The sequence below is a fragment of the Euprymna scolopes genome, chromosome 3 (assembly GCF_053919585.1).
Source record: "Euprymna scolopes isolate OS-2025 chromosome 3, ASM5391958v1, whole genome shotgun sequence".
Taxonomy (NCBI): Eukaryota; Metazoa; Mollusca; class Cephalopoda; order Sepiida; family Sepiolidae; genus Euprymna; species Euprymna scolopes.
In genome coordinates, this window is record NC_136484.1 from 19,456,444 (window position 1) to 19,470,247 (window position 13,804).

The 13,804-nt window shown below is 38.0% G+C and overlaps 1 protein-coding gene across 1 annotated transcript in view; it reads right to left on the minus strand.

Moving 5' to 3' along the window:
* The window catches only part of LOC145252645 (gamma-interferon-inducible lysosomal thiol reductase-like), a 43,018-nt gene extending 36,850 nt beyond the window's left edge, over nucleotides 1–6,168 (minus strand). Inside the window, exon 1 of the mRNA XM_080112387.1 lies at nucleotides 6,112–6,168. Coding sequence (XP_079968513.1) covers nucleotides 6,112–6,168 — 57 coding nt within the window. The remainder of the gene's footprint in view (nucleotides 1–6,111) is intronic.
* Between the last annotated feature and the right edge of the window lie 7,636 nt (nucleotides 6,169–13,804).

Genomic DNA, 13,804 nt, shown 5'->3' on the forward strand with positions numbered 1-13,804 from the left:
CAAATTTCCACTACTCATGATTACTACGATATTGTTCCATTGGCTACCATACACTCATTAACATTTATCCTTGAGTGGCCTCCGGACCTTGATAAGTGGCGACTCCTTTGAATGAAAAAAAAAAATACACGACAATAATTTGCTTTATAACCCCATATAACACATTTCAGAAATAATACAAAAGCATGGTGTTAAAATGCGCAAGTCAATAAATTACTTCATAACACAATGTAACATATTTCGGAAAGGAAAAATAGAGAGGTTTAAACATGAGTTCATAATTTATTTTATGACAGAAAATTAAACAAGGACTAGAAATGTAAACGTTGTAAACATACTAATCAGTAATTTATGTCACAACAGGATTTAACACATATTTTGTAAATGTATGTAACGAAGTTTGTAACTTTTAAAAATAAAGTAAATGATTATAATTTTTCAAAATCGTCTATGACTGAAATGCAACAGAAATTTTTCGGTTCAAATAATACAGAACCAGCCTGTTTGTTTGTGAGCTTTTTTAAAATCGTGTATTGAATCGGTTTACTTTGAAGTTACTATTTCAACAGAAAAAAAAACAGAAGATACGTTTCAAATGTAATTTAACAAGAAAATGACATAAAAAAATGTGGAGGAGATATTTCTTTTCTTTTCTTTTTTTGGGGGAGAATGAGAGGATTTGATGGACAGAGAACGAAAGTTTTTGCCACCGTCTTTATGGGAACACAGAGCGTTTTGGTCGGACTAAATGTAATAATTTGTATATGTAAAATAAATGTACTAATAGTTTCAAGGAAAAGTATGTAAAAAGTTTGTTTTTTTTTCTATTTAATAAGATATATTAGATATATGCCACATGTTGAAATGTGTTAAATCTCCCCATCAAAATTTAAAAGTAAATTTATTTAAAAAATAAGATGATTGTTTACATTGGACTTGAAGATGACCATGTCGTAGTCAACTGGGAAACAAATCAGTAGAACAAAGTTCCACAAATGGACAGTTCTAGGAAAGAAGCTTTGTTCATAGAATTTGCGTTTAGATTTAGGCACAGATAGAAGTAAGGGAAATTGTTGGTAGTGGTTGTAGCTTAACGAGTGCTTTTTAATTGAATAGAACATGAATTATTTTTCTCGCGGTGGTGTTTATTTACATTGTCTTTGGACTATTGTTATCATCAAGATTGTTACTTAACAGTGGCTCAGTTTATTTATGGAACATCAATACAATTGTACACTTATAATACATAAGTAGATAAACCAGCAAATATAAAGAACAAAATTCACATTGAAATAATTTGTTTTTTTATCTGTGAGCTATTTTCTCTATCTGATCGGTACGTATTTGGTGCAAAAAATATGTTGTCACTAGTATGCCGTGATTATTAATACAAGAGAGAGAGAGAGAGAGAGAGAGAGAGAGAGAGAGAGAGAGAGAGAGAGAGAACAATACTGAACCTTGATGAATAGCCAGTATTTGTATAACAAATTTCAATATAAAAATCTTACAATTAGATAAAACTTGTACGCGGTATAATTGTCCTTAATTTGTCCGGAGATTCAACTGACGTAAAGAAATCCTTTTGACTTTGGTAAGAGATCAGTGCACAAGTCTGAAAAGAAAGAAAAATCGATTGGTAAAAAAAAAAAGAAAAAAAAAAGAATCAATCGATTAAGATTATTTTTTATGTTCCTTAGGCAGGATCTTTTTATGTTTTTCTCTTTAAAAAACTCCAAGAACATTTACAGTATTAATAGAATGTCAAAGATTAAATCTTTTCTAAATACATCATCCGATAATTCTCAAAAATGATCTCTTAATTTTTTTTTTTTTTTTTTATATATTCTTGGATACATTTTATTCTATCTGCTATGCTTTGTATTATTTGAATACTTCGGACTACTGTTCTCATTTTTAGTCTTATTTTACAACGTTTCAGTCGATGTAAACTACGACCTTCTTCAGGTGTATCTGATTGAACTCAATATTCTGTACAGAATTTTGAACAGAATCCTTTATTTAATCCACGGAATTAGCATGCTTTCATTCTGTTAGTCATACATCACGAGGTTTGTCATTCCAGAACTTATTGATAAGATCCTGAAATGTCTTTATATCACCACTTTAGTTAGTAGCCCTTGAAGAGTTTCCTCATGATCTAAAACAAGGTCCAGGACTGCATCCCAGTCTCCCGCTAGAATTATCCGACAAGTTAAATTTATGAAAGGCTCGATCCACTGAAAAAGTGCACAGCTCAGCATGATAATTAGGCGCATAAACCCCAATAAGTTGAGATGCCACATCGTTTATGGTAACACACTTTGCCTTTTGGATCTGCAAATACTGAGTCACACAACGCATTTAGAGTCTGTTTAACGAGCCAAGAATAAAGTGGGTCTCCTGTAAATAGTAAGCATTGAAGACAGTCCTCAATCATTGGGCATTTAAACTAACTAATCTCAATTTAAATTAACTAATCTCAATTTAAACTAACTAATCTCAAATTAAACTAACTAATCTCAATTTAAACTAACTAATCTCAATTTAAACTAACTAATCTCAATTTAAACTAACTAATCTCAAATTAAACTAACTAATCTCAATTTTAACTAACTAATCTCAATTTTAACTAACTAATCTCAATTTTAACTAACTAATCTCAATTTAAACTAACTAATCTCAATTTAAACTAACTAATCTCAAATTAAACTAACTAATCTCAAATTAAACTAACTAATCTCAATTTAAACTAACTAATCTCAAGGCTATTGTAGTAATTTAGGGTTGGGTACCAGGAACGAATATTGACGGTGTCATGACACAGACAGCTGTCCCCATGACCAATACTTTTAAGAAAATGAGTGGTCTCAACAATGACAACAAGTACAAGTTCTGCCACACAAAAGTGACCAGTGTAAGTCACCTGATATCCAGACGTAAGGTTCTGCTGAGGGACGGCTACTATACAATGCAACACAAATAAATAAATATCTCGACTGAACCAGGTGTTCGTCTGAACTCCAATCTCTGGTCCCCCCCCCCTTGCCAATCTTTTACAAAAAACACCCATCTAGCTGAATCCACTGTCAAAAACTTTCCCCACTCTTTATCTATGCCTAAATCAAAACGTAGATTCCATGAACAAAGCTTCTTTCTTAGAACTGCACGCCTGTGGAACTCTGTTCCGTCTGCCTGTTTCCCTCCTGACTACAGCTTGGATGTCTTTAAGTCCAACGTAAACAGATTCCTGATGAACCGCCCCCTTAAGTAGACACTTTAAATATCCACACTAACGTACTGTACTTACAATAACCCTTATCCCTGAGTGGCTTGCGGGCCTTGATAAGTGGTGACCACCTTGTAAAAAAAAAAAACATATGTAAAAAGTTGAATATCGAATGCATCAGCAAGTTCTGGAAGCATGTACCAGAAAAGAACAGTTGGAAATAAGTCATACACTGTCTACTATGGTTATGCGATTTCCACAGCTACATACCTAGAAAACGAAGCTGACATAGTGATATGGGATAAGAACAAGAAAGAAGCAACCTTAGTAGAAGTTAGTATCTTCAATGATGCTGGGTTAAACAGAGCTGAGAGGAAAAAGATAACAAAATATCAAGGTCTTATGTATGACTTAAAAAGAAATTGGAATCTAAGGAAGATCTCGATCATTCCAGTAATATACTTGTGAAAAACTATTTCAAAAACTCCATGGCAAATATACCAGGTAAACCGTGCAAAAGAGATTCAAACAATTGCACTTAAAGGGGCGGTTAGAATCTTAAAAAGATCGCTCGGTTAAAATCGATGAGATAGCAGGTGAATGTCTGGCATCAGGTAAGATGCCCCACCACCAACTAGAACAAAATGATCAGAAAAATAAATTAGCTTTAGGAAGTGATGAAGAGAGCGTACCAAAATGAAGCAAAGAAAGACAGAGGGTAGCAATTAAAATGATTTGCATTTTGGTATTCGTTCAGATCGTATCTCAATGTCTAATCTACCACAATAATATGGAAAAAAATACAAAAAAAATATTTAAAATATACTAGTCCGGAAAAAAAAAGTTAATTTTAAAAATGTCAGTCTGTCTTTCTATCTATCTCTTAGGTTATAGTCAGCTAACGTCTTCCCTAATTTCCCGCATGGCTGCTACTAGAACCGATGAAGAGGAAAAATAGTTCCTTCACTATTTTTCTGTTGCAGCTGTGCATGGACTCTTTTTTTATTACACTTTTTTTATTATTATTAAGAATTATTGAAAACACTTTTTGCAATCTTTTTTTTATTATGAATTATTGAAAGCATAAATATAAAATTTAAAATAAAAACTTTATTTTTATAAATTTTTTTAATAAAAGTGCAAATAAAGACTAATTGTGTTATTTATATTTGTATAATTTTGTTATGTTTTATTGTATATATCTCACTAACGTCATCTTTTTATATTTTATTTCAATAATACTAAATTTTAAAAGTTATTCTAGCAAAATACCTAACAATTTAATAAGCTAAAATATTGTAAAAATTGAATTTAACTTGAAAATAATAGGAAAAAAATAGTTTTTAAATTTAGTAATCAAGTAAAAAATGGAAGTTTTATTTGATTAAATAATTCGAAATAAGAAAAATTATTTTCATTTTAATTCAATTAGTTTCAGTAATATCAGTTTGAAATATGTTAAACATAAAAAAAATATAGAAAAAGATGGTTAATGACCGTTTTATTAGGAAAAAACGTCCACTGATGTTAAAAATTTCATGAAAATCTGATCATAGTTTGAATTATTTATTATTTACTCTGAAGAGTTAGAAAAGGAACAAAACAGTAATAAACAAAAAATTAGGCACAAGGCCTCGAAAATTGGGGAGGGATTGTCTATGGTCATCCTCATCACTGTACCTTTGCTAGTCTATGCTTAATCCCAGCTAAAGTTCTTATTCACCACAATATTTTAAACACATCGGGGGGGGGGGCGTCCTTCTTAAGATTCACAAATCATATCGTGTGTGTGCGTGTGTGTGTTTTTATGTTTTTGTTTTTTTATCATAACAAAAAATAAAATAAATTTGTAAACATAAAATTCTATTAAAAAAATCATTTGTTTTATTTCATTGGTTTTGGGGTTGGGGAAAAAGTAAAAAAAAAAAAAAAGTGAAAATGTTCGTAGGACTCTCCCAACCCTCTTCTAGGTGACAGAATGACCACTGTTTTCCGGCTTGGTCTGGGCCGAAAACAAGCAGGTTGCTCTCTACATGGGGCTGAATTCTAGCCAGGATCAAAGAAACTGGGGGGGGGGGGTCTCCAAGATCACTTATTGGGGAAAATCAAGGTGTGGCCATCTTGGAGACTTTCTATTGGGGATGGAGGAGTCTATTCACTCGACGAGCTAAGAACCTAATCTAGACACTTGTTTTAGGGGTCTCGAGTCTGGCAGGATCTGGTCCATGCGCGCCATGTCTAGGCAGGGTACACAAACTCCAACTTGCTACCTCTACGCATGCAAAGATTCATTATCTTAATCCATCTTCAGTCACAGTCTGCTAGATGTAATCTTTTCCTATCACATCTGATCTTTACCTTCAGCTAGTGCTTAAAGAAAGGGACCAGATCTTGATCAGCAAAAGATTCAACCCTGCGCTTCTCTTGCACTCTAGAATTCCATATCACCATTCTGTCCCACTGTGGATGACGTAGGACGCATCTAGCAGGCAAGGCTGCTTAGGATCGATGTAAGTCATTGACATAGGCCTAGTACTGTCTGAGTCTGCTGCATTCAAAGAACACATGTTCTGGCGTTTCCTTAGCTGGGGTCCTACAACGGGGACACCTGGACGACCTTACTAGTCCGGCACTTTTACTATGGCATTGAGGAGCAACGTGTTTTGGGCCAATCGCCAGGCTAAGGAAAACTCAGAGTTGTTGAGATGACTCGAACCTGGCGCCCAGCTCCAGTGGGAGCAGATCTCCTCCTTCGACAACCCTAGATCTTATCAGGTCCACTTGCTATACCTCAACGAACTGGCTAAATAATGTGCCCAGGTATTTGGTGCAGAGTTTGTAGTAGATGCGGACCTGGGTCCTCCTCTTTCCTTGTCACTCTTTACCTCTTTCTGAACCAGCTCCTCTGCCATCTCTTTGTTGGGGAGGAGAAAGTCCCACATGGTGAAGCTCAGATGTCTGGCATTACAAACTACAGAGCCCTGTCTGCAATTGCCTTCCACAACTCTTGTATTCACTAGAGCACATTTCCCTTGATGTATTGCCTGTATTTAGTCAGGTAGAGGATCCTATACTTCTCGGGGGTCAGTTTAGAGTCCGAGGTCCTTCCCTATGCTGATTTTGCTGGTGGTGGGTTGAGAGTGATCTTTGTGGGTTTGGGTTTCGTTTTGGCTTCCTTTTGAGAGAAGCTTCCTTTTTGGTGCGCCTCTCCCTCAGTTGTATTTTCTGGAGCTGCTGCCCACTTGGTTTGTGACTCTGGACAGTATGCTCCATCGGTTTGGGATTTGGTTCCCTCTTTGAGGGAGCTAGCCTCTAGGAGAGCCTCTCCCTTAGCAATGTCTTTTAGGTCTACTGCCCCTTTTTCAGGCGATTCTGGGCAGTTTGGTTGTTTGGCTCCCTTTTTGGGAGAGCCGTCCTCATGAAGAGCATCTCCTCAGAGAAGGTCTTTTGGGCTGACGTCACTTGGTTTAGGGGTTCTGTGAGATTTGCCTCTTCAGTTCTTAATTTAGCTCTTTCTTTAGGGGAGCTGCTTTTGTGAGAGCATCTTCCCAAGCAAAGTCTTTTGGGCTCCTGCCCCTTTATTGTTGTTCCGAGCTGTATGCTACTTCCTTTTTTTAGTTTCTTGGAGCACGTCCGCACACCTTGGTGACAAAACCCAAACTCTCTGCTCTAATCTTTTTGACCTGTCAATTCCAATAATGTAGCCAATTAAAGGACACGTCTCCTTAATGTGACCTCCTTTCTTAATGTGGTGTGATCAATGTCATTTATCAATTATTGTTTTGGATTTCTAAATTCTTGTGTTTATAGCTAACTACAGCAAAATCTATAAACATATCACTTAACTATTTACGTAATTAACTTTCAGCTAAACTTATTTAACCAAAACAATATTTCTATTCTTAGCCTAGCAAGGTCACTGGCGTTGTTCACTTATCACTAGATAGATAGATAGATAGATAGATAGATAGATAGATAGATAGATAATTAACACTTTTAACCCTGCTATTATCTAACATCTTTTCCAGTGTCTGAGGTCTCCATGGTCAGTCCAAGGGTAAAGGTAAAACCCAACATCACACTTTTGACCAACGTGGAAAGTGAGGAGCTGACTTTGGCGCCAAAAAGAAGTGGCGCCAAAAGCGGTGATAGAACTGAGAGAAGGAGTGGGGAGTTAATCGGAAGAGAGAGTGGTAAGTAACAGCTCGGACCCTCCCTTGCTGGGGGAGAGCAGAGAAAGATAGACAAAGTGAGGGTTGTGGACAGAACGCTAACCCAACAAAAGCGAGAAAAATCATCAGTGTGTTCCAGGCACGAGAATGTGTCGCCGGAACAGCACCAACGATATCTGCTTCACGTGAAGAAAAAGGTAGTAGGAACAGACGTTGTTCTAAGGTCTCGTTGATTATAGTCTAACATTTTAATTATTTTCATACGCAGAAAAAAAATTAATCATTACTAGTTTATTTCCGGTTTCTTTTAAATGGTACAAAACTTATGATAATATTAACTTACATTGTGTTACATATTATAAGGGGGGTAGTTCTGTGATACGCTTTGGGGGTGCTTATTGCACAAATAGTTAAATAATTTAACTATTTGATCAATTTAACTTAAATTGAATTTATGAAAAATACTTACATGGCTTTTATCAAGGGAGATAATCCATCAAACTTATTTTCAGATTTTGTTTTCATATAGAGATAAGTTATCTCCCTTGATAAAACATACGCAAGAAATATTTTTCGTGAATACAAAGGTTTATTTGTCCAAATTGTGACTTCTTTATTAAAATAAAATTTAAGAAACATTAAATAATTTCTGGAGTTATATATTTTTTTATTTTCCGTAAGCATATAATTTCTTGAGTTATATATTTTTTATTTACCATGAAAAGTTCACAACAAAACAGTAATAAACAAAAAATGAGGCATAAGACCACTAGGGACTGCCAAACGATTGTGAAAAATGGACCGCATGTTTCCGTGACGTCAGATTTGCGTTAACTATACGAACTATGGAAAAGCAGAAGCGACTTAATGATTTTTTTAAAACCTGTGTTTATCTTCTTCAAACTGCAATTAATAATTAATCTTTGTTATAATTCTGTTAGGTTTTAAGATTTACACAGTTTAACGATTAATAATATTATAAACATTTGTATATTAAATATGAAATACGGTTTTATTGAATGTTCATTTGGTTACCTACGGGGTTCCATATTTTGTTAGGTAAAACAAGACATACAAAATATGAGGCGGGTTTTAATCTGGCAATAAAATAGCTGACAAGGGTCATGTTTATATTAAAACTTAATATTTAAAAAAAAAAATTAAACACAATTAATTAAAAATCTATGTTGTAATGAAACATTTTGAAATAATGGAATTTTAATCGTTTTAATCTTTTAAAAATTAATTAATTTTTAGAAAGTTTCTTTTTATTGGCAATTCAACTGATTATAGTGTAGCAGAAACAAATAGAATTCTTTTCTTGTGTGTCAGTGCCTCCGTTGACTGTGCGATATGGCACATACTGACCAATCAGAGACATAGCACAGGGACCTTCCTTATCCCCTAAGGAACTCTAACTGCTTCCGTTCCAGACGAGAAAAACTCCACCCTTTTCCAGCCAGACGCCAAAGAGAGCGGACATGTTTCCTCACTCTCCCTCTCTGCCTACACCGGTATCGACAATTCCCACTTGGGAATAACTACCAGGCAAAGGCAGACAAGTTCTATCCGAGTTATATCTTTTGGGCATCTTACCCTGACTCGCTTCAATAAACCTTTTCCTTGTGAAGTTTTACAAAGTTGTTTGTTCGTTTATCCAGTAGCTTGTGTCGAATTATTATTTTATTAGGGAGTGCCCGAAAAGCACTAACTCAATTCCCTAAAATAGTATATATTAATTTAAAAAAAAACGCTATTTAAAAAAAAAAAAAACATAATAATATTAAATTTATATCATTTTTTTAATTACAACTTCAAGGTAATTTTTTGTTCAATATGTGCATTTAAATTTTTTAAAAATAAATATGTTTTACTTATTTGAACTCTTATGTTTCATAATAAATAGAAATTTCGATAGATTTAAATATATTTTGTTCAAATTTCGAAAAAAATAAATATGGAGGGGGACACGCACTAATAAAAACTATTTTCCCTTGTATATCTCATAGAAACTGCATTTTATATGTAATTTCATTTTAAAATGGATAAGTATCGAAAATTTCACGAAAATCTGACCATTAGTTGATTTTTGCTAGATTTATTAAACACGGGTATGTTTTCAGTTCGAAATGCTTACTACATGGGAACGTTATTTTAAAGCGCCAATTATGTAAACACGATTTTCGTCTCGCAATTTCATTCTTTTCGTTTGATGAAAATTTAAAAAAAAAACTATTACTGGTTTATTTTGCCTTTCTTCTTTTAAATGGTACAAAAGTTATATTGATAATATTAATTTACTAGCGGGAGTACCCGGCGTTGCCCGAGTGTTTGTTTCCGGGACGGGGGGGAGTTTTAAAAAATGTTATGGTAGGTAAGTAGGAAGGATCAAACTCGGAGTCATGAGTAAAAGTAGGAAAATAAAGTGTGAAAAAAAAAAAAAAAAACATCTGCAACGGTAACAGTTCGGCCACGAAGAAAAGTCCATTCCAGTTGTTTAGGAAAAAAAAAACAAAAAAAAAACGACTACGGTAGGTCGGCGCGAACGTGAAAATATAATGTGAATTGTCCAGCACACTAACCACTACGCCGCAGAGCACTGCAGCTTAGTTTAGTGATTTTAAATAACTTCACATGAAAGAACTACGAAGCCAAACCGGTGTTCTCTTCTCAACTGTTCCTTGTGAACGATCCCCAAACGGTGTTAAGTGGTGGCAGGGGGAGGAGGAATTTATTAGAGAGAAAATATTTACTACTTCCATTGATCTTAACCGATTTTGGCCGTGACTTCTCAGCAGAAAAAGTATAGAAATCTAAGATTATCGAGGAATTTGAGAAATAATAAGCCTATAACACACCTCAGATATTGTTCTGCCGTTTGTGCATATTATATTTGCATGAAATATCTTGATTTTTAATCCTATTAATGTCAAAATCCGACGGGAAAAAATGAGTTCATTTTATTTATATAGAGAGATAATAAAGTTGCATCGTTTTACATATGGTGGGGGGGGGTAATTCTGTGGTGATTTTTGGTAGTGCCTAAAGACCACTCAACAATTGGGGAGCGGGTGTCTATGGTCATCCTCGTCATTGTACCTTTGCTAATCTATGTTGATCCTAGCTTAAGTTCTCATTCGCCCACCAGGATCATCTTTCCTAAGATTCCCAAATCATATCGCGTGTGTGTGTTTTAAATATGTATAAATATATTACAGACAGTGAAATAAATTTGTAGACATAGAATTATATAATACAAGCAGCACGTGCGTGATCCCCCCCCCCTCTGGTGCTGCATGTGAGATGACGTCACAAAAAATAGTGAAGAGAAATGATGAGTTTGGATCCCCCCGTGAGGGGGGAGAGCAGAGAAAGACAGACAAAGTGGGGGTGCGGACAGAACGCGACCTAAAAAGCTTGTCAGATGTTCCGGGCACGAGAATGTGTCGCCAGAACAGCACTGCCTCGCACGATGTAGGTATCAGAACAGATACTACACTTTGAGATATTAACTTTTTTATTCACAGGAAAAAAAATACAATTGGGAAAATGAACAAAAAACTTAGGCACAAGGCCAACTCAAAAAGAAGAGGGGATGGTGAGGTTGGTTGATTCATCTCGTCTCTGTTGTAAATTTTAAATGATTTTTCTCTCGGCCTTTAAATTTGTATTTATGTGTGTGTTGTGGGGGGGGGGGGGTCCTACTTAAACCCAATTTTAAAACATTTTTTATTTATATCAAAAAATACAAAAAAGATAACAATATTAATAAAATTTCATTTGTGTCGAGAGACAAAAAAAAACCCGGTTAGTAAGGCCCTTCCAACCCTATCTGAAATGCTAGGCCACCCGTTCCACTCTGGTTTGTAAAGGAACCAGGGTTTCACGGGCAGCCTCTAAATGGAGGGGAGAGAAGTTGTGTCCTAAATAGGGGAGAAAAGAGAAAATTGGCGGTGAAGGCAGGGAGTGTTAGTGTTTGATTTGATTTCCTCCAAGCTGGGTTGAATTTCGAGACGAAGGGAGGGGGGGGGGCAAAAGAAAAAATTGTTGTTTTTGGAGGTTGGGAGTCTTGGAGGCTTTCTAATAAGGGAAACAAGAGTCTGAAGGAAGTAGAATTGGAAAGGGAGGGGGGGGGCGACAGAAACCCCAGAACCGCACACTCCATACCTAAGCGGGGAAGACGTATTCAAATTTGGTCCCTCTTCGTACACACAGACTTGCTACCTGTATCCATCTTCTTTCAAAAGCCACACAATGCAGCTTCCTTCTGTCACATCTGATATTTACCCGTAGTTGATGTTTAAAGAAAGCGATCAGATCCTGATCAGAAAAAGGCAGCACCCTGGGCATCTTGCAGTCTTGACGTCCAAATCACCATTCTCACCACGGCCAGGATTGCAATGTAGACCATTTGTCTCTCTGGTCCCACGGCAGCCTCACGTTGTCCACTACGCTTGATACAGTAATCGAGCGAGGATGCTCAGGGTCGATGCAAGCCATAACCTTGCCAACATACGACCAGTACTAGTGGAGTTTGCGGCAATCAAAAAATATGTGATCAGTTGTTTCTGCAGCCATTGTCCCGCAACGGGGACAGGCCGGCGACTCCAAGAAACCAGAACTGCATTGTATATTGTTGAGGGGAAGCACGTTTTGGGCCAATTGCCAGATCAGAGAGAATTCCGAATTGTTCAGATAACTCAAACCCAGCACCCAGATCCACGTGGAGCGGATCTCACTCTGCTGCCAACCCAAACGCGCGCATAGCGAGTCATCGGCGGCCCCCCTGTGGAGTTCCCTACAGGTGGCAGTCACAAGGTCGCTGAACCCTGGTAGTCATTTTATCGTGGCTTGGCACTCTTTCAGGAAGGCTGAATCTCCCCGCAGCCTCCGACGACTCTCGATAGCGGGGTCGAAAATGAGGTCAGGAAAGGCAGCAGTGATCGCGGGGTGCCACGGTTGATCATCTTGAAGATAATGGCTAAGGAAGGCCAGCCTCTCGGCGTCTCAATGACACTTCAAGTCCGGCATTCCCAAACCTCCCTCACACAGACGTTGAATACAGACCTGTCTGTTCACCCAGTGTCTTCCTCTGTCCCAAAGGAGTGAGGACAAGAGTTCGACAAGAGCTGTTAGGTATTGTGCAGGCAGAGGAAGTACAGCCAGTCAGTAAAGGATAAGAGGGAAGATGTATGCCATGCACACCTCAGCTCTACCTTTTAAGGAAAGTTTCCTAGGAAGCCACGCGTTGACCGCAGCCTCCACCTTTGACCGTACCTCCGACCAATTTTTATCAAGCTGGAGACCCGATCCAAACCACATGCCAAGGATCCGAACCAGGCCATCCATCCAGCTGAAGGGCACTGGGAGGTTTGCATTGCCACTCCAGGCGCTTAACCGCAGTCCGACCGACTTACTGCGGTTTATCTGGGCCCCCGTGATTTTTTGGTACTGTGCAAGTGCCTCCGACATGACCTCGATGTCTCTGAAGCTCAACACGAACACCGTGACATCATCAGTGAACGCGGATACCTTGGCAACTGGGCCGCCCGGCAGAGCCATTCCATGCTGGTCCGAATTTGCCTCCCCACGTCTCAGCTTGCGGCCAGGACATGAAACAGGGGCGACAGCAGACAACCCTGACGAGCTGACCGAGAGATAACAAAGGGTTCTGAGTGATTTCCGTTGACTTGCACGACAGCTGTAAGCTGTTGATACATCATGGAGATCCACTTGCAGAAGTCAGGTTTAAAACCAGCGGCCTCTAAGACAGATGCCAGGAAACGATGGTCGACCCTATTGAAGGCTTTGGACTGATCTAAGTTGATCAGCGTGGCTTCTGTGTCATCATCTATTCCCCTCTCAAGGATCGTGCGGATCAGGTGCAAGTTGTTCTGAATCGATCTCCCCTTCACAGCGTAGTTCTGTTCTGGTTCAACCAACCCGTCGATAACAACCTGCAGCCAATTCGACAGGACTCTTCCTGCCATGTCCATCACCTTTCCTCAGCAATGTGATCACTCCCTTGATTACCTGCCCTGGGATGGATCCCTGAGCAAATCAATGGTTGAAAACATCCGTCAGAATGGGCAGAAACATGGGCGACAGCCTCAAATACAGTTTGTATGGCAGACCATCAAGTCCCGGCAATCTGTCACAGCTGACCTGCTTCAGCGCAGTAAAGACCTCCCGCTCCATCACCCGGCCCTCGCAACTAGCCGCTTTAGCCACATCAAGACGGGGAGAGTCGGCCAAATAGTTGCTAAACTCAAGGACTGGAAGATCGGGCTGCTACATAAAATGCTCCTCGAAATGTTCTTGAAACCCCTCGCAGATCTCCTGAGTCGATTCAAGGATGCATCCATCCGGGTGTCTAACTTTTGCAATGTATTTGTCCGAGCCATGC